Source organism: Schistocerca nitens, chromosome 8 (assembly GCF_023898315.1).
Source record: "Schistocerca nitens isolate TAMUIC-IGC-003100 chromosome 8, iqSchNite1.1, whole genome shotgun sequence".
Lineage (NCBI taxonomy): Eukaryota > Metazoa > Arthropoda > Insecta > Orthoptera > Acrididae > Schistocerca > Schistocerca nitens.
The window spans coordinates 235,613,295-235,635,777 of record NC_064621.1 but is presented as its reverse complement, the minus strand read 5'-3'; the positions used below and the strand labels follow the sequence as shown (position 1 = coordinate 235,635,777).

The 22,483-nt window shown below is 42.8% G+C and overlaps 1 protein-coding gene across 1 annotated transcript in view; it reads left to right on the top strand.

The window, feature by feature from the left end:
* The window catches only part of LOC126199315 (eukaryotic translation initiation factor 3 subunit M), a 59,113-nt gene that overhangs the window by 12,720 nt on the left and 23,910 nt on the right, over positions 1-22,483 (top strand). Inside the window, exons 2-3 of the mRNA XM_049936154.1 lie at positions 18,677-18,856; positions 18,941-19,035. Coding sequence (XP_049792111.1) covers positions 18,677-18,856; positions 18,941-19,035 — 275 coding nt within the window. The remainder of the gene's footprint in view (positions 1-18,676; positions 18,857-18,940; positions 19,036-22,483) is intronic.

Below are 22,483 nucleotides of genomic sequence, written 5' to 3'. Positions count from 1 at the left end.
TCTGTGCATCCAAATTCACACTCCAACAACAGTCTGAGGTTGCTTTGCCCAGTACTGCCGCACATGCTTTAGCATGTGTTTCACCAAAATAAACCATTCTTGGGTTGCTGTGAGCTGCTTCTGAGGATTTTAAGCCCAGTTGAGTGTCATTGAGATGGCCTAGATCAAATTTTGTCCTGGGGGTTCTCCTACCAGTTTTTCTGGCCAGTACAATAGTGGCTGCATTATCTCTAAGCTATTCAAACCTGTAATGGTGGCTGTCTCACAAACTGTTCCGTTAATTAATAACCCACTGCCATGCATTTCAGTTTCTCTATCTTTGCTAATAGCAATTTGCTGTCACCATGACGATGTTGTACACTGAGTAGATCTAGTGTAGCTCTGGTTGTTAGAAGTATGATTGAGACTTGATAATGTCAGGCACACAACCCTGGCTATCTGTTTTGCTTGGGAACAACTGAACTTTTTTGGCAAATTGTAATCCTTTCAATCTGACAGTGCGAGAGTTCCTCTATCGTCATTGCTATGTACCTATCTGCAACCTCTGATATCAGGCAACATTTCCCATGTTCTTACCTCCACAAATCATTATAAGGTTCCCAACCTTAGTGTGTAATGGTGAAACACCTAAACTTAGTGTGACCATTGCCAGTGGGAAACTGAACCACCTCATATAGTCATGCTTGCTTCATCCTAACATCCACTGTTACTGTGTGAAAATCTAACAGTGAATTTTGCTTGTTCAGCCCTGCCATGAGTTGCAACTCTGGTGTTAGCTCCTCTTGTACCTTCAGTAAACCAGTCAGATACTTCTGTTGCTAATAGCTCAGTACTAACTGTCAGTTAACAATTGTAGCAGCCTTGCAACTGTTAAACTTTCTGTTCATCACATCCATTCAGTTGTGCGTAATTAGTACATACTGATTCACAGTGTCAAGCGATGACTTCGCTTTCTGTACTACTTCAGTCCTCAGTTTCCTTAAAGCATCCATATTATTAAACACCTCCGTTTCCAAACTTCTCAACTGTATGGTATGCTCCTCCACACCACCTTGTTCCCTTTTGCCATTCCCTGTATTCTTTTTATGATCCCATTTAGCTCCCTGTTGTCACTTTCATCTGCAGTTCTGAACGTGGTTTTCACTATCCTTCCCGCAGCAGCTACTCGACCCATCTTGTGTCATTGCAACATGTGTGGCATCACATTTATCACTTGCTATATTTGCTTCTATAATCATTTTTAGGACTTTTGCAGTTTATCGTACTCCTCCCCACTGCTCTGAATACCTTTCCTTTCTGCTTCATGTCACAACCCTGAAAACACATCCTCCAACCTCCTCAACTTGTTTATCATCTCCCATGCATTAAAAACCAGTCTCAGCACCCATTTATGACTGGTGGGAACCAAATCCTCTTGCCTGGTAAAATGCACTCCACATTCCATTCACTGATCTCACAGTGCCCCCACTCCACCCTCGGTGAAAAGGTGAAGCAACCTGGGAACAGAGAGCCATAATTACTCTCCCTTCCCCATTCGGACCCACTTCTTACACATACATTGACAGTCAACACGAGACATTAAACTACAATAACTGTGGCACACACAAACTTATTCCTTACATCTCTTTTGTAACATTATGCTGCTTCCCAATAATCACTCTCTCCACACATTAGTGCTGCCTATCTTCATAATCACACTATAACATAACACAAAATGCACACAATATTACTTCTTATTTCCTCAACCTTAATCCATATTGTATTTCCCTCATGGATCATGCAACATCTTAATTACCGAATGTGTAGCAAAAGACACAGATGTTTCATCAAATCTGGCATGAAATGTGTCCCTTGACTTGTGATTACTGCCTAAGGTACACCAATCAGTTGCAACCAGTTATTGACCTTGACTTTCACCACCGTAGTTGCTTTGCTTATGTGGTAAACCAGGATATGGTCGTATGATGGGATTGGAGGGCAGGGTACATGTTCTGACAAGGTTAATTTGATTCTAGTTTATCAAACTGAAACTCAGACACAATAGTTGAGGCTCCCAAAGATGACTGGCACTTGATGTCCCCTTGTTGCTCCAGGTATGGGAAGGTGTCTTCAGCATGCTGGTTGCAAAGGATTGCATACAGCAGAATCTCAAATACTGCTTTGGAAAGTCTGAACTGTCATCATAAATCTCTACCACAGTCTTGGCACAGGTTAGTACAAACCCTGACATTCACTGCGACAATTAAAGAAAACTAAAAGTGGCAATTTAATTTGTCCACAAATGCACATCTGTCGAAAGCTCAGTATATTTAACACAATCCTTCTCTCAGGCGAAACAGTTAGTACATATACCTATTCAGACTGTGCAATCCTTAAAAGTAAAAACCACCACAGTTGCTAGTACAATTAAAGAACAGCCTCCATAATTACAAATGCACTGGGCCATCATAATACTGAGCAGCAAGTTTTACAGAAGCAGTCAGCCACATTACAGCTGCAGTAATAAACTTATCAAACAAATTGTAAAAGAATAACTTAGATGGTAATAATAAAAGAACTTCAAAAATGCCCAGTGCAGCCTTGGGAAACTGGTAACAAATCCTAAATTAAATAAGGCAATAAGATGAGCTACTGTACTAAAACAGTAGTCAAACACGACTGCTAGGTTCATTAAAAATGTAACAAATATCGAGATGGTCAAGGTAATTTTCATCAAGTAACACCATTAAGTGTGGGCCACATAGAACTGCACAATTCACACTCCACAGTGCCAGTGCAATAGTCACACACAGAGCCAAAAGTTTACTTAGGGTAACAGGATGGCCTCACTGCCTTAACTACCTACCTCATACTGTAACAGGTTTGCCTGTGTACGGCTCCCATCTGCTGTTGCGTACCATGTACTATTGAACAATCAGAATGGCTTTGTGGTGAGGGTTAAACGCATGTCAGTGTAACCGTACCCAGAATATTAATTGCAGCCAAACCAGCAACTTACATTAAATATCTATCTGCATTGGTGTACCACTACTAAATTAACCAATGATTAGGATAACTACCTTTGATGAGGCCCACACAGAAAACTGCCACAGAAGACCGATCAGTTGTATGATACCTGATCCTGTGAAGTTTATCAGACAGGGTGGATGCCACTCAATCATGTGCAGACTCAGCTCATCTCAAAACACAAATCCATCTCATCATTCAACAACATAATTCAGATTTGCAGCAATCCTTTCACTTTAGAAGGCCCACTTGCTCATTACCAATCTGAGATTACACTCTGCCAGATTCAGTCAAATAATCAATTACAGAAAATGACCAGGTAGAGGTCATCAAAAGCACAGAGCCACTGTATTGTGTAGGTGTTCACGTCACCTTAACACTCGGCTCCATATCTCAGCTACGTGAACTAAGTGTTAATGAACAATTGGTCGCAAGCAAAACCAATTAAACACCAAACTAACATTGTTAATACAATCAGGTCTTACTGTAACAGATTGCAGCAACACGAAGCAAAGTTATACTTTGCGGCAGTGTGCCCTCGGTGCTTACCTTCTTGTAAATGGATGTAAACAGTGACTGAGTTGTAACTCAGTAAATTACAAACACCATTAACCACTTCAACAGCTACATTATGCCGAGCTACAAATGCACCTGCAAACACTCGCAGTGACAGCGCCAATCGCCAATGGAGTACACTGGCTGGAGCTTCATTGTGGCCTGGGGACTAACCTATCGAGCAGTGGCAATTAAGCAAGTAGTACATACAATAAAACTTTTTACCAAACTGTAAACTACCAAATTGCGATCACCTCTTGAGGTACCAAACAGATTACCAGATCTATCACAAATGCCAAACACAGGATAGCTGCTGCAGTGTCTGTAGACAACACTGTTATTGCAGTCACTGATAACAAGCGACTGAAAGCCCTTGTGGCAGTGCTTCATGCTTCTCCACTTCACCAGATGTTGACCCGATAGCAGCACACAAAACACTGCTGATGAACAGACGGTTAAACCGGCAGAGGAAAGTCAGAGGCTATGGTCCAAATTCAAAACTGCTGGAGAGAGAAACAACTAGCACATTGGGATGGCAATCATTTCCACGTACTGTGAGAAGTGGCCAGTCATTGTTAAATGAAATGGTTTCCCACTGGAGTTTGGTTAACCCTTTAACTGCTCTGGACGTGTTAACGCACATGCCTTTGTACCTGTCCGTGTGCTCTGAACGTGTTTACGTCCGCCAACAGTCCTATGCGTAGGCACATTCAGAGTACCAGGTAGAAGGACTGGTGGCACGTGTAAACACATTCAGAGCACACAGGTACAGGTACAAAGGCACATGTGTTAACATGTCCAGAGCCGTTAAATGGTTAAGTGGACCTGGATATCCGTTTCTATCATTTCAAATGGGTTAGTTGCTTCTGGTAGCCTTTTAATGGTACTTACATATGGTTAATGCCTCCTTGCTGTGCACACTGTAAATGGTTCTTTACCTCTTGGTTCACATCTTTCTTCTTCCAATTCCATCAATACAATTCCACCACCCACTGGTTTGTTGCCGTCTGACCTCCATGTCCAAATAGCATGTGGTCATGCATTTCCCTTAACACTTGTTCTTCAAGCTTAGCTGGTATTTCTGCACGTGCATCCAACCTATGTCACCTGCATAACAGGCCGTCACACGTAAAGAAATGTGGCTGCATCATGTTCAGCTTGCAGTCTGTATCATCAACTTGCACTGTTTGCCACTGGTGCAGTGTGTGTATTACTGTTACCCTCCTGCTCAAACCAGTTGTTTGTCCGTGCTTCTTTCCTGGCTTATGCACAGCTTCACAATGAAATTCACTCATCCTCAACACCCACCTTGTTAGCCTGTTAAGTGTCCTTTAACCATGGTAACCATTTTTGAGCTGCATGATTGGTTACCATCTTGATTTTCTTCTCATAAAAACAGCACCAGAAATGTGTAATTCTGTATCTTAAACTGAACATATCTTTCTCTGTAATGAGAGTTATTTTCCACCTTCTTCAGTCATCGTGGAGTGTAAGCCATGGGATGTTCTTCACCTTTTGCCATCTGACTTAAAACACATCGCAATGCCTGATTGGAAGTGTCATATGACAGCACAAACTCTTTTTAATAGTCTTGGAAAAGCAACACCAGGCCCAATGTCAAAGATTTTTCCAACCCTCTCGAATGAAGCTTGGCACTCTTTGCCCACTTCAATGTCATGCCATTTTTCAATAGCTGGGTAAGTGGCTGTGCAAAAGCAGTGAACCCTTTCATAAATTTTCTGTAGTAACAGGAGAGCCAAAAAAGGTTGTACCTCCTTACTCGTGTCGGAGATCCAAAAATCTTGTGTTGCTTATACCAATCTCAAGTATGTCTTTAACTCCTTTTTTTTTTTTTTTTTTTTTTTTACTGATTACATGCCCTAAGTAACCAACTTCTTCCAAGGCAGAATGACACTTCTCGATGCTTAATGTAAAATGTGCAGTAGGTAACCTTTTAAAAACCTCTATCATTGTATTTGCGTTCCTATATACCTTGAGAACACAATTGTATCATCGAGATACAGCAAGCAGCATTCAGGTTTTAGTCCTCTCAGTAGCCCATCCAGCAACTGGTGAAATGTTGCTGGCACTTTCTTTAATCTGGATGGCATCCTCTGGTATTGATAAACATTCCAGAGAACTGAAAATGCTGTGTTCGGGCAGTTCTCTGGAACCACCTGTAACTGAGAGTATCCACTCATTAAATCCATGTCCTAAGTTATCTATGGTCTCCGTGATATCGGGTATCGGTCATGTCTCTTACCATTTCACTATTAAGATGTCTGTAGTCACAGCAGAAACTATCTTTCTTGGGACAGTCTGCAGACTTTTTGGGCACGACCACAATTGCAGTCCCCACCCATCGGTTAGTAATCTCCTCTGTGATACCATTGGCTAGCTGTTGCTTAATGAAATCCTTGATAGTTGACTGTAAATGCTTGAGGTATACAGTATGGTTTCAGATGTAAAAATGTTTCACTTTCTGTTGTCATTTGCTGTTGGGTGACGGATGTCACAGGCAATGTACCTTGAGGAAAATATAAATCCTCAGATTCCAATAGCAGCTTCTCTATCTCTACCTTTTCCATTCCTTCCAGATCCTATATCTTCTTCCATAATGTAGTTTTATTTGTGGCCTTTTTCTGACCATTTTTCACATTTGACATGCCCCGTAGCCCTCCTCTAGGATGTCTAAATTTTCTTTTAACAGTGACTGTTAGCTTCAGTTCACTGGTGCTAAAATTATCTGAATTCATTGGGTACCATTTTCCTGCCATCTGTCATGTATGTGTACAGTGTTTCTTTTCAAAAAACAATGTGATGGGTCCAGTACCGTGGAACCTCGCACAGCAAGCATAATTCATTCAGAATCTTACTGGTAGTGCGAAACACTCATTAAGCTAAACAATTTATTCCATATAAATTAATGTAAAATCTGATGTGTTCCATGCAGAAAGAGTACCAGAAGTTTTCATGTCATTTATTCAGAGAAAAATATACAAACAGTATTATGTACAGTATTATTCACAATAAATAACTAATTCTAATTTACTACTAAGTTATCTATAATCATTTGTTTCTGCAGTGCTTCAACATTTGGTGAAAATGTGACACAGCATTGTCATCAAATAAATTTATTGTGCGCATAGCCACTGCTTCATTGGGATGATTATTTTCAGTGTATGATGCAACCAATTCCTGTGCTTACAGCATTTCTGTTATTGAGCCAGAAGATTGCTGCTTTGCTATTGCCGCCGCCACCACCACCTCCTCCTCTCTTGGTAACCCCTCCCACGCCTTTTTGTTATCTTGATGCAGGCAACAATGTTGAAGTGATATTTCCAAAACTCTCTGAGAGTGAGACTGGTAGCTCCCGTCAACTCAAAGCAATGCCCGAAGAGTGCTTTAGTGTAGAGCTTCTTAGAGTTAGAAATATTCTACTGGTCTGTAGGCTGGAGTAAAGGAGTGGTGTTGGAAGGCAGTAATTGGATCTTGATGAATTGCAAGGAGGTGGTGATGTAGGCCTGGAAAATGGGCAGGAGTGTTGTCCATAAGAAACAAGACATGGTGTGGCAGACTCACCTCAAGCAAATATTTTTTCACCGAAGAACCAATCACAGAAAAGATCACGTGCCACTCAAACCTTGTTGTTGGACCTCCACGTCATATTTAACTTGCTCTTCTGGACTTAGCGCGTTTTGAAGGTTTATGGAGTTTCTGAATGGTAAGCGGGCAGTAGGTTAATTTTCAAATAACCACTTGCATTGGCACAGAATAGCAGTGTGAGACAGTCTTTCATTGGCTTGTGGCCTGGCAGTGCATTCTCCTTTGCTGTTATAAAGGTAAGCTTTGGCATGTTTTTCCAAAATAGACCAATCTCGTCACAATTAAAAGCATATTACAGCAGATAACCCTCGGAATCTACAAGCATCTTGAAGTTGCTGATGAAATTTTCTGCTGCCTTTGTGTCACAACTGGCTGCTTCACCATGCTTTGCAGCGCTGTGGATGCCGGTTCTTCTCTTAAACATCTCAAACCACTCACAGCATCCCTTAAACACTACTTCTGCTGCTGATGATTGTGGCGTTGTCTTGTTGAGGTTGACAAAAATCACTCTTGATTTCTCACAAATGATGATCTCATTCAGTGCTCCCTTGCAATTGCTTTTCATTTATCATTATAGGGAGCAACCTTTTGACATCATCCAGAATACAAAAACATTGTTGAGATACTCTTGTCACTCCCTTCGAAGCATCTATCTAATTAATCTTGTCCTTGTTCTTGAGAATAGTGCAAATAGTTGATATAGACTGATTGTGTGTGCTAAATCAGAAATGTTCGCATTTTTCAGTAATTTTACGTTTCATTTCTAAGATCTCTTTCTTTCTCTTATGGTCATCTTCTTGCGGCTTTATCTTCAGGGACACTTCTATGAAGGTTATTAAAATTTGCACACAAAAAGTCTGTGTGAATACAAGTTTTTAAAAAATGTGTGATCACAAGCTGCACCAGATGGTAACAGAAATAGTGCTAAACCTAGACTGCAGTAGGTACTAAAGACATTGTTCATGTGTTCATATTGTTGTTGTTTTCCCCCATCACACATGAATGGCTGGTGACATCCCAGTAAATTGTCGTCGCTATTATGAGCAACATTGCTCGTTATGCGGGACATCACTTGTTATGAGAGCTATTTTTTACAGTTCGTTTTGCTCATTATGCGAATTGCATGTTATGGGAGGTGATCGTTAAGTGAAGTTCCACTGTGCATTGTTCGTAAGAGTGGTTGTGTTATGCACAAAATATCAACAGAAAACTCAGGTTTTATGCTCATCCAAAGCAACTTACCATTGGCCTCTGGCGCAGTATCATGCAAACACAGTATCATGTGACTGAAATTAGTGTTTTTGTATGCAGTTTAATCAGCTTGTCCCAGAAGTTAGATGAACTTCACGACAGTATTTCACTGGTGACAATTTTCCCAAGCTGGAATGTTGTTGCTTGAAGTGCTGCAGTATGTCGCTGAAGATCAATTTTGGCGTGATGTTCTAACAAAGTCTAACTGCGGGACCATACAGTAATCTTTACTTGCGTGACGCGCTACTTCCATGGACTGTTCAGACTGAACACCCAACCTGAAAATTTAATACCGCTGACTATAACATCACCAAGTCATTGTGTCCCACACCTCAAAACCTATGCTGTGGTGTGTTTAATCACTTCTGGCCTGTGAGTTTCCTATTTGCTGCAGACACATGTGCACCTGTGCCTAACAAAAACTTGCTTCCTGCTCCTTCCAATTGCCACAATACCACATACTGCCTCTAAATATGTCTCTGTATTATTATAACTTAACAGGGATGTTGCTCAGCCAACTATGGGTCCCTCTTGCATTTAATGCTTGTCCACTTCCCCCTTGCATAGCCTTACCATCCCGTTGACTGTATCCACCTCATGGGGCACAAAGCCTTCCTGAACTGCCTCTGGATATGCCTCAATCATCCAGTTATAATATTCCATATTAGTGGAAAATACCCCTTGCTTACCATATACCCTTGTTGTTATATCAATTTTTTCAAACTCCCTACCCGATCTGACTGCAGTTTATAACTTTTTGGGATACCTACTGAACCCTTCTAGATGTAAAAAGTAACTCGCCCCTCAGATGGTGTCTACTGCCCTATAATCAGCTTCTTGGAGTATAATCTTAATTGCCTCATCACTGTCCCCCAACTCCTACATTTCTACATTAATCATATGAATCCTATCTGTGAAACCTTTTACTGTTTCACTGTGCTGCTTTGTCACACTACTTAATTGCTCATGGAAAAACTTTGAGCTATTTTAATTTTTATAGCACTGTTGGATGCTTCCTTCACCTTATTAAACAGCGGTGAATTCCTTACCCCCTCCATACACTGAACAAATGTTTTCACCTCCCCATCCAAGTGTAATTTTGTTACCTTCAATAACTGAATATCTGATAAACCTCCCATGTTTTCCACGGATACCAGTTCATCCAAGAAAGACATTCCACCCTCAGCTGACTCAGCAGAAAAAGAACTAATTACGTTGGCAGCATCTGGATCTACCTGAGGACCACGCTGTTCGGTTAAGGCTAACTGTTCATCTTTAATCACAACTTGTCCTGGTAACGTCATCTTCTCTGCTCTCAACTGTGCTATTTCATGAAATAAAAACAGTAATGCATCTTTCTGGACCAAACCCTGTGCCCAGGACTGTCATTATGGAACCTTTATCCCCAATAAAGAAAAGGTATAACGGAGTATCAATCAGCACAAGCCCACCCATGCCCCCCCTCACACACACACACACACACACACACACACACACACACACACACAAACTACAGCTTAGACTCTATACCTCACCATGAGCCATCTCACTTCCACGCTCAGCCATATGACCATACTGTTGACACCTCTTGCCACGGACTCAGCACATGTTGCAGTGTGCTGAAGCAAATTAAATTGGGAGTACCTTACTGTGATTGTGAATAGTGCTCTCTGGCGTTACCCCAGAAGCGAGACACATTAGCCATCTAATGGCTTTACTGACATGGCCTTCAAATTCTGATGAGTCTCCCTTCTTGACCCCATCTTGCCAGCACACAGAAGTTGAATCAGTTTGTTCACTCATACTACTGTGTGGTGACACCACAAGCTGCAGCTGTGATGTCATGCTGCATAGAGGTCAGATCTTCTGACATTAACTGAAATGGACCCAGGGTGAACTGCCCCTCCGGTGTGGGGTTGAGTTGCTGTGGTGGGTTGTGGCAAGGTTGCAGACTACTGTTGCTGATGCAAGGGACTTGCACAGCAGTGCAGTTCATCTGGACACTTCACTGTTGCTCGTGAGAGGTGCCAATAGTGGGTCGCACTCTTGTGAGTGATGGCACGTACCTGCACAGAAGAGTGAGCAGCTGTATCACTATGGTCTCAATGTGTTGCCTTCCAGTGCAGGAGTTTGGCCACTGCTGGAATGAGCTTGGAGGCAGACCACCAGTGGAGAAGCACCAAGTCCAGGAAGGACGACTTGGTGCTAGATGATGCAGCAGTGGGGGCCAGAACTCAAGGTGTTTGCTAAGGCTGTCCCATATCACTCTGGTGCCTGGAATAGCCCTCTTTGTCACAGTAGGTGCTGCCAGACTGTGAATACATCTGCTAAAATTGATAGTTATTTATAAGGATTAGGAGCTCACTAGTTATGCTGATGCACTTCTTCCTGCCACAGTCAGGACAGCAAATCCGTGGCCCAGAGATGTAGAAATCACTTAGCCCGTACTGCTAGAGCCCCATCTTACCACTGCAATGGCAAGATTTCTCTGCTTGGCCTAGCCTGCCTCAAAATGCATAAACAGCCCAGTTGCTGCAGGTGGTATGCTGACACCTTAGTGCCCACTGGCTGCTTGTCTCTTTCAGCTGCTGTGGAAGAGGTACTGGTTTCTTCAATAAGCCAAAAAATTGTGTCGGCACTATGCAAGCTAGTCTAGGATCATCAATACATGCAGGCCTATCATTGATTCAGTATTAGGCAGCTTCCAGAGGAGAGACTCTCCGTCCAGAGTTCTCTCTAATTTTCGTAATAGGTGGCATCTGTCTTCGCCTAGTTATGCACGCTTCTACAACCTTACATTTGTGCTTAGCAATTTTACATATTGCCAGTCTTATTTTTTAGAAGTCTGTATTCCCTGTTGCCTGCTTCATTTGCTGCATTTTAAAGTTTGTTTTTACGCACAGACACTGGGTTGCAAGCTCATTTGTTGTAATTAGCATTGTGAAAGTAGTTTTTTAAATGACTGTCTACATGGCGACATTATTGCACACTTCAGTTTCAAGATTTTGTAGTGCTGGAGCAACATTGTCCTACCAAAATTTAAAATTGTACCGTTAAATTAGTAGTGCAAGAGTTTGTTCTTACCTGCTTGAAATTAGTACAAAAGAAAAGGAACTAGCATATTTAGATTTGTAACTGGATAAAGATAATACGTGAGCTTTAGTGTGTAGCTACCTTTTTGAAAGAAACTATTGTGCAAGGCTTTAGAAGCTACATCATCCACCTAAGAATGACATGAGGATAATTCAAAGACTCTTCTTAACAGAGTTCAAGGCGCTTTAAGGAATTAAGATACCGAATGAGAGAAGCATGATTGTCAGAATTGAAATTTGATCTCACCTTTTGTTTATTTTGGCAAGTGCGGGTTCTCATTTGTCTCTACAGCACCCATATCACATTCCAAACTACACAATTGGCAAATTTGTTCCAGATATATTTAATGCCACCTATTTATGAAGTTTCTTTTCTTCAACATTCGATGTCAGTTTTTTGCATCATACATATTAAATTTTATAATTTTACTATTAACTCCACATCGTATTCTTTAGATAACTTCTGTATTTCTGCAGCTTAGCCTTGATCAAAGCTGGATATTTTGTCAGTATCTTCAGGATGCCCCCTGTGGGTACGAGGGTTAGAATAAGCTTGAGGTATTCCTGCCTGTTGTAAGAGGCAACTAAAAGGAGTGTCACACGTTTTGGCCTTTATGTGATGGTCCCATGTAGGGTTTGACCTCCATTCCCCAAAATTTTCCTGAAGAGCGAACCAATTGAAGAGGGCACCTTACATGGTACATTGTGTCCATCATGCATTGAGATCTTTAGCCCACTTTCTCGTTGTTGCATTGCAGTCCTGCTCGTTCTCCACCTCTTGGGCGAGAAACACCTTCCTGGGTGTGTTTTCCACCATGCACTGTGCAGTGTCGCTTTCTGCATCAACGATGACCATGGACTTCTTTGCACTTGATATCTAGCACAGTAGCCAGTCCGTTGTGGTGGGGCTGCCATGTACCATGTTGATTGTAGCCCCCTGACCACACAGGGATCGCTCTGCTGATGCGTGCGCTGTTAACTCCTCACGTATGCCAAAGGGTAGATGCCTATCCCCCTGGGGCATTGGGATACCCGGCAATGGCCATCCTGCCAGGTGGCCTTTGCTCCGGCTGGGTGGTGTCCGTGGGGAGGCCCCCTGGTCAGAGTGGGTGGCATCATGGCGGATTACACGCGATGAAGCGCAGTTCATCATCTCTTGCTGGTGGTGGTGAAACACCAGCAGTCTCTAAGCATTCTTGAGTTTAATTCAACGCACAGAAGTATGACCCCAAATCATTCCCCTCCCTGGCCATATGATGGGAGGAATGTCAGGCTAAGGATGGCAGCGGATCTTATTCGCCCAAGTACCTTGTATGTTTGAGAGCTGATGGTGAATCTTTCATGACGATGAAGCCTTAATTTTTTGTTGAGCATTTAGAGGACAAGTTGGGGGAGCTGGAGGGCTTGTCCAAAATGAGAACTGGGTCAGTCTTGATCAAAACAGCATCCTCTCCCCAGTCATGGGAGTTACTGGCTTGTGACAAGCTGGGGGATGTTTCTGTAACCATCACACCCTATACGAGCTTAAATATGGTCCAGGGTATCATATTTCACAGGGGCCTTCTTTTGCAGCTTGACGATGAACTGCGCGCCAATTTACAGTGGAAAGTTGTACATTTTGTCCAGCGTATCTACCAGCCTAGAGGCTGATACATTGCCCGAGAAGGTCAAGGTGGTGATCTACCAGTGTGTTGTAAAGCCCTATATCCCTTTCCCAATGTAGTGCATTAAGTGCTGTAAGTTCGACCATGTGACTTCCCGCTGTACTTCCAGGCGTCCATCACATCCCAATACTCTGTGCCCATCTGTTTTAACTGCAGAGAGCACCATTCACCTTGCTCACCAGATTGCAAGATTCTCCAGAAAGAAAGGAAATTCATGGAGTACAAGACCCTGGGCCAACTGACCTACACTGAGGCTAAGAGAAAATTTGAACACCTGCATCCTGTGTGTATGACATCGTCTGACGCCGCCGCTACCACAGTTCTGGCATCATCAGCTCCACCAACCCCAGTCACCCCTGAGCTGGAAGACTACACCTGCCCCCTTGATGGGGGGGGGGGGTGGCATTTCCCTCCCTGTTGCTACTGCACCACCTACTTTGGGAACAGGGAACAACCCCCCCCCCCCCCCAACCATCGGGAACGTCCGTCGTCCGTCCCCACTTCTGAGCCAGAGAAGTGTAAGTAGTTTTTGGCTTGTCTCACTAGGAAGGGGTCCCTTGGTTCACTCCCTTTCCAGATTTCTGCTAGTGGGAAAGATGGCACCCGCCAATGGCTGAAGAGCCAAAAGCAACTGGTCGTAGGGCTTCACACTCATCCTCAGTCCCGGAGACTGAGCCAGTGAAGTCCTCCCAGCCAGGGAAACCCAAAGAACAGTGAGAGAAATCCAAAAAGAAAACCTCTTAAGACCAAAGAAATTGCGGTGGCACCACACCACCACTACCTACAAGCTCTGCGTCTGAGGATGGGGTGGAGATTTTGGCATCCGCTGAGGACCTAGAACCCACCAGTCCCTCGGACACAATGGATATAGAATGCTCAGGCAATAAGTCGGTGGCAGCAGGTGACTCTGAGGCTTAAACTACCTCATTGAATGTTCCATACCTTCCCAGTCTCAAGATGACATCACCCTCCAGTGGAATTGTGGCGGTTTTTTCCACCGCCTGGCTGAGCTATGGCAACTGTTAAGCTTTACACCTGCTATCTGCATTGCCCTCCAGGAAACTTGGTTTCCGGCATTGCAGACCCCTACCATCCATGGCTCTAAGGGATGTTACAGGAACTGTAGCAACTATAATCAAGTGTCAGGTGAAGTTTGCGTTTATGTCCTAAACTCAGTCTGTAGTGAACCTTTGCCCCTTCAAACCCCTCTTGAAGCTGTGGCTGTCAGAATAAGGACAGCACAGGAAATAACTGTGGGCAATATAATTCTTCCTCCAGATGGTGCAGTACCCGTGAATGTATTAGCTGCACTGATTGATCAACTCCCTAAACTTTTCCTACTGTTGGGAGATTATAACACCCATAACCCCTTGCGAGGTGGAACTATGCTTACTGCCCAAGGCAGAGATGTCGAAACTTTACTGTCTCAGTTTGACCTCTGCCTCGTAAATACTGGGGCCGCCACACATTTCAGTGTGGCTCATGCTAGTTACTCGGTCATTGATTTATCAATTTGCAACCCAGGACTTTTCCCATCTATCCACTGGAGAGCAAATGACCTGTGTGGTAGTGACCACTACCCCATCTTCCTGTCACTGCCCCAGTGTCAGACCCACGGACACCTGCCTAGATGGGCTTTAAACAAGGTGGACTGGGATACTTACACCTCTGCTGTCACCTTTGAATCTCCCTCACATGGTAACATCGATGTGATGGTTGACCAGGTGACTACAACAATTGTTTCTGCAGCAGAAAACGCGATCCCTTGCTCTTTAGGGGTGACTGAGCCATAAGGCAGTCCCTTGGTGGTCGCCGGAAGTCACTGAACCAATTAAGGAGCGTTGGTGAGCTCTACAGCGGCATAAGCGGCACTCTTCCCTGGAGCACCTCATAGCCTTTAAACGGCTCCGTGCCCGCGTTCGCCAACTTATCAAACGACAGAAGCAGGAGTGTTGGGAGAGATAAGTCTCGACCATTGGGTGCCATATGTCACCTTCCCAAGTCTGGGCAAAGATCAAATGTGTTTTCAGGTACCAGACCCCAACAGGTGCTACCATAAATGGCGTGTTATCTACTGACGCAAACGCGATTGCCGAGCACTTTGCCCGAGCCTCTGCATCAGAGAATTACCCCCCAGCCTTTTGAACTCTCAAACGTCGGCTGGAAGGGAACGTCCACTCATTCACTACATGCCACAGTGAATCCTATAATGCCCCATTTCCCATTTACAGAGTGGGATCTCCTCATTCCCCTTGCACATTGCCTTGACACATCTCCTTGGCCTGATCAGATCCACATTCAAATGATTAAACATGTCCCATCTGACTACAAGCGACATCTCCTCGTTGTCTTCAACTGGATCAGGTGCAATGGCATCCTTCCATCGCAATGGCGGAAGCACACCATCATTCCTGTGCTCAAACCCGGTAAAAACCCACTTGATGTGGATAGCTATCGGCCCATCAGCCTCACCAACGTTCTTTGTAAACTGCTGGAATGTGTTGTATGTCAGCGGTTGGGTTGGGATCTGGAGTCATGTGGCCTACTGGCTCCATGTCAGGGCAGCTTTTGCCAGGGTCGCTCTACAACTGATAATCTTGTGTCCCTTGAGTCTGCCATCCAAACAGCATTTTCCAGACGGCAACACCTGGTTGCCGTCTTTTTTTTAATTATGTAAAGCATATGACACGACCTGGCGACATCATATCCTTGCCGCATTGTATGAGTGGGGTCTCTGAGGTCCTCTCCTGATTTTTATCCAAAACTTCCTGTGGCTCTGTACTTTGCGTGTCTAAGTTGTTGCCTCCCATAGTTTCATCCATATCCAGGAGAATGGAGTCCCGCAGGTCTCTGAGTATATCTCTATTTTTAGTTGCCATTAATGGTATAGCAGAAGCTGTCAGGCCCTCTGTCTCACCTTCTCTGTATGCAGATGACTTCTGCATTTTGTACTGCTGCTCCAGTACTGGTGTTGCTGAGCGTCGCATACAGGGAGCCATCCACAAGGCACGGTCATGGGCTCTAGCCGATGGCTTCCAGTTTTCAGCTGCAAAGTCATGGGTTGTGCACTTCTGTCGGCATTGTACAGTTCATCCGGACCCAGAACGTTACCTTCATGACGATCCACTCACTGTGGTGGAGACACATAGATTCTTAGGACTGGTTTTAGACGCTCAATTGACTTGGCTTCCTCATCTTTGTCAGCTTAAGTAGACTTGCTGGCAGCACCTCAATGCCCTCCGTTGCCTGAGCAACACAAATTGGGGTGCAGATTGCTCTACACTGCTGCGTCTCTACAGAGCCCTTGTCCAATCCCGAATTGACTATGGGAATGTGGTTTATGGCTCAGCAGTGCCCTCAGCATTGTATTTACCCGACCCTGTGCACCACTGCAGGGTTCAACTAGGGACAGGAGCTTTTAGGACGAGTCCGGTGACCAGCATACTGGTGGAGGCTGGGATCTCTCCATTGCAGATCAGATGTGCACAAGTGCTTGCCAGTTACACAGCACACATTCATAGTTCTCCTGAGCATCTGAATTACTGTCTCCTTTTACCACCTGTGGCAGTCCATCTCCCACATTGGCAGCCCAGGTCAGGGCTAATGATTGAGGTTTGCGTGCGGTCCCTTCTCTCCAAACTGGAGTCCTTCCATTTACCACCTCTACTTGCGGTCCGTTCACGTACTCCTCCATGGTGTATGCCTCGGCCGCAGCTTCATCTGGAGCTTTCACGTGGCCCTAAGGGATCCATTAACCCTGCAGCTCTCCGCTGTCACTTACTCTCGATTCTTGACGTGTTCCGGGGCTCTGAAGCAGTTTACACGGACCGCTCGATGGCTGGTGGACGCATTGGCTTTGCCTATGTTCACGGAGGCCATATTAAACGCATTCCTTACCCGATGGCTGCCGTGTATTCACTGCAGAGCTGATGGCCATTTCTCGTGCACTTCAGTATCTCCGTTCATGCCCTGGGGAGTCTTTTCTTTTATGTACTGACTCCTTGAGCAGCCCGAAAACTTTCAACGAGTGCTGCCCTCATTGTCCTTTGGTAACGTCCATCCAGGAGTCTATCTATGCCCTGGAACGGTTCAGTTGTTCAGTGGTGTTTGTCTGGACCCCTGGTCATGTCGGAATCCTAGGAAATGAACTTGCTGAAAGGCTGGCCAAACAGGCTACACGGAAACCCCTACTGGAGATGGGCATCCCTGCAACTGACCTGCGTTCGTTATTATGCCGCAAGGTTTCTTAGCTTTGTGGGACAGAGTGGCAAAATCTCAGTACACATAACAAACTGTGAGCCATTAAGGGCACCATGAATATGTGGAAGTCCTCAATGAGGGGCTCACGCAGGGCTCCACATTCCATGCCCGGGTGACCCACGGCTACCTCTTGCGCTGTGAAGACCCAACTCAGTGTCGGTGTGGTGCCCGGTTGACAGTGGCCCATATTCTAGTCTGTCCTCCTTTGGCTGCCCTGTGACTTCATCTTCGGTTGCCGGACTCATTATCGTTGATTTTAGCAGACAATGGCTCATCGGCTGATTTAGTTTTAAGTTTCATCCGTGAGGGTGGGTTTTATCATTCAATCTGAGTTTTAGCGCCTGTCCTTTGTCCCTCTGTGTCCTCCACCTTAGTGCTTTTAGGGTGAAGGTTTTAATGTGTTGCAGGGTGGCTGGCTTTTTGTTTTTATTTTCGTGGTTGGCCAGCCACTGTAATCTGCTTCCTTGTTTTACTCTCTTCTAACTGTTTCTTGCATATCTCTGTTGTTTTCTTGTCCTCTTTTGTTCCTTTTAGTGTTCATTGCCTTTCCTTAGTTCTTGTAGTTTTTCCTTTGTTTCCGTTTTGTGTTATATGTCTCATCTGTTTTATTCTCACTTTTGGCATTGTTTTATCAGGAACAAGGGTCGGATGAGCTCGTAGTTTGGTTCCTTTCTCCCTCTTTTAAAACAAACAAACAAACAAACAAACTATCTTCAGGATACCCTCATATTGTCTTCAGAACATTTTCCAGCGGCAGGTAGGGGACCTTCATTAATTGTAGACATCTTATGGTTTATTCCAGAATGTATTTTCATCAGTAACTCTGACATTGTCAATCCTCTGATGTCCACATCATGAACAACTGTCTCAACCCCAGTACTTTGATCACAATTTATTCTGGTAATTATCATTAACATTCGGCAAGCACTTATGCAGGGTTTAACTGCCCATAAGCCAACAATTTTCGTAGATTCACACTTTGTGTCACATTCATTAAAAACACCACCTAATGTAAAAGCATGTGCAACTGACAGTTTCGTGTCGTAAAAGTTGGAAGGCCTTAAAAATAAATAGATTTGCCAATTGCTTTTGCCTTTGCATACCATACATACGAAGGTACGGGCAACACAGTTTTGAAACATAGTTTCGCTACATATTGTCTTTCTGTAAACTAGGCCTTATATTTTCTCCTTTTGTCAATTAATCAATCATGATTAATGTTCATAAATGTATTTGTTACAGGCACAAGAGCTCAGAGTCTATTTCAAATCACTGGGTGCTGAAATATCGGAGGAAAAATCTCCTAAAGGGATAGAAGATGATCTGCACAAGATAATAGGAGTATGTGATGCTTGTTTCAAAGAAGGGAATGAATCAGAAATAGAAACTATTCTTAATGGAATAGTTTCAATGCTTGTTTTGGTAAGACTATAAGCTGTCCTGTGAAAAAGTAAGATACTTCTTTTTCCATAATCGGTTGAAAAATATTGTTCCTCCTTTTTCCAGATTCCTGTTGAAAGAGTGGACAATCTCATATTGGCTTTCTGTGAAAAACTGACTAAGGCACCAGGTCACAAATTGGGAATGGTCTCATTAAGAGTGTATGTTCTTTATACTTATGAGCTCTTTATGTGTTTTAGTATTTTTTGTAAGATACTATTGCACTGTAATCATGTAATTATTGTTTGTAATGTTCATAGAGTACTGAATTTATCTTAAAACCTGTAGTGATGTGCAGATTATGTCCATGTTCTCGAGTCTCCAATTATGATAATGGCGATTACTGTCAATCACAGTAAAGTTTTTTCTAGGTTCAAATTTGAATTGCAGATTTCTCACCCTTCATTCTAGAATTAAGAAATAGATTAAACAGCTCTTTATCTTGCCTCGTATGAGTCTAATCTTAACACAGGCAACACTGAGCTTCAGATAAAATCAATCGTAATAATTTTCATTTAACTTGTATATTGATATCACTGTCCCACATTTTTGCCATAGATGAATGGAACATACAAAGATCTAAGGTTTGTAACGTGTCTGGCAAGAGCCTCCAACTCTCACTTTCCTCTAACAACTTAGTCCAAAAAGTGCACCTCACCTTGGGTAGAGTGGTTAGATAAAAAAAGTCTCCCATGTTTGTGTGCAAGTTGAAGTACACATATCTTCGTCATATGCGTAAACAATAATATTACTACTGTTTACAAAAACTATAGGTAACTTTCAGGATTGTACCACCACAGTGCTCCCATAGAACAAAAAATTATTTTTTCACATCAGAAAATCAGTAAAATGTCTTATTTCTACAAAGCGTTAATTTTAGCTATGGTGGTGCAGGTTCTTATAACTAGGTTGCAAAATGTAAAATTGCTACCTATTCAAGATACACCTCAATCTACTACCATTTTGCAAAAGCAGTTGTGCTTACTTTAGATGATTCATATTTAAATATGGGCTATTTTACAAAGTATATATCGTTAATATAACATTTCCAACAAACAAGTAGTTCAAAACTCTTTGCAAACTGTTCTCCTTGTACTTATTTCTATTTCTTAAAGCCATTGATTTTTATTGCATCTTATGCTGTACTCATGGCTGAAAACAGTTTTTCATATAACATTTTTGTACTAGTTTTCCAAGATCATACAGGCAAGCAGTTTTCTGTAATGCAAATATTCCATCACAGAAACCATATCTCTCTCACTTGTTAGGTATTACAAAGGAAAATTGCAACCCATTTGTGCACGGTAACTTCTTTAGCATTAGTATTAGATTTAACCATAGTAATTTTGTTAACATGAGAACAATGTTTTTTGCGAAGCCACTGTTGTATAAAACATTCTTGGACTTCTCGCCACATCAGTTCAGCATAAAACCTGTTTTCGATGAGTACCTCCATGTCTTCAGGAGGAGTGACTGACTGACGAAACTGCTGCTTTGATGGCCTTACATAGTCCACAGACGGCTTCTTATTGTTCAGTAATTATATGTAATGCTGTCACAGATGGTGTAAACACCTGCACTGATGACGCCACTGCTCCATAGTACTCTAAACATTGTGACAAGTATCTCTGCCTCTTCTCTGCATTGAGGGCTTGTTTCCGTATACCGCTAAGATTATACCCACGTTCATGCTTGAAGTTCCTGTTTTACACTATTATTTATACAGCCTCTTTAATTAAAGAATCCCTGTATGTAGAAGCTTGTGATCAAAGTTTTGTTTCATTGAACAGTATATTGTGTTGTGAGGCTGTACTCAGCAACTACAAATTTCTCCATTTCTTGATTATTAATATGCCTTGTTGTTTGCACAGCAGTCGGAAACGGTGTGAATCAATTGACTGATGTAATTGCTACCGCAGTCCCAAGAAATGTTGTAAATCCCAGGGATGCTGAGGCAGAGACTGTCCTTTATAGGGCATAGCATCTGCTTTATCCTCTCAGGTGATCGGAAAAAGGTATTATACCTTTTCTTCTCAGGACTCTGCCTGTTTTTCTAGGTGTAGCTCCACAGAAAGAAAGGAATAAAATTGTTAGCTCATCAGGTGACTGTTCAACATTTTCATGTTTCCTTTTATTGGAGAACTCTGACTTCATATCAAGTGAACCACAGCCATTCTTTCATAACAATTACATCAGGTGATTAATTTCGGAATCCAAGTGGTCCTCATAAGAAACAGTTTTTGCTCTGCTTACCAATGTATTTAAAATTGCTGTCTCCTGGACTGAATGATGATAACTGTGGTTGGTTAGTGCCAGCTTGTGGTACAATGAGTGGCCGAGATGTCCATCCAACTTCCATTGTACCAAAACATCTAAAAATGGCAACCCTCCTTTTTCTGCCTTGATAGTGAACTGAATGTTTGGGTGCATACTGTTCATATGTTCAAGGAAGTGGTAAAGAGTTTCTACACTGTGTGGTCAGACCATAAAAGTGTCATCAACATAAACATAATATGAAGATGAGCGAAGGGGAATCAAATTTAATTCCTCAAAATGTTCGATAAAAAATTTGGCCACTACTAGAGACAATGGAGAACCCATAGAGCCATTCCATCCATTTCATGAAGCTTATTGCCACTCAAGAAGTTGGGTGGTTATAATGTCAGAACAATTTTATCATTTCAGGAGAAAAATTCTCTGCCAACAGTTTGTATGTCCACCATAGGAGTTTTTGTAAATAGTGAGATCACATACAGGCTGACTAAAACATTGTTTTGGCCAACTATGATCTGTTCAGTTTTCTCAATGAACATCTGAGAATTTTTTTATGTGATGTTCACATTGGCCATTTCTGGTAGTCATCAGCTTAGTTAAATATGTGACCAAACTGTATGTAGGCGAACCGATAGTGCTAACAATTGGCCTCAATGATATATTTTCCTTGTGGACTTCAGGTGATCTGAACAGCTTGAGAGATCTAGGAGCTCATGCTCTAAGATTTTTGATGACATCCTCCGATAGATTTGGAATTCTTTAGGAGCTCCATTGTTTCTCTGCTGTATGACAGAATTGGGTTCTATTTTAGGCCTTTGTACATACTATCTTCCAACTGCTCTGCCACTTTGCTGTAATATTTCGTTTTCAATACATGTAATTGGATAGATAAAAAATCTACTCACCAAGAAGCAGCAGAACACTCACATAAAGGAAGTTGCAACTACACAAGCTCTTGGAGCCAGTGGCTCCTTCAGGGAGAAGGGTTGAAGGGGAAGAAAGAGGGATGAAGGAAAAAGACTGGAGAAGTCTAGGAAAAGAGGTAGTTTTCAGGGAAAGTCACTGTGGACTGTGGGTCAGAGGGGACACTCCACATGGGATGAGCAGGAAGGACAGTTTGTTGGTGACTGCATGGGACGAGATTTGAAAACCTGAGAGCTTAAAGGTGGAAGACAGGGTAATATGCAAGACAGAGATTGCTGCTTAAAAACTGTACACGACTTAATAAGAGTAAAAAGCTAAGTGCAATTTATGTAACAGAGGTGGGAGGGGCGTGTGAAAAACAGACAAGACAATGAAAAGTGTAGAAAACTAAAATGTAGTGAAGAAAAGAGT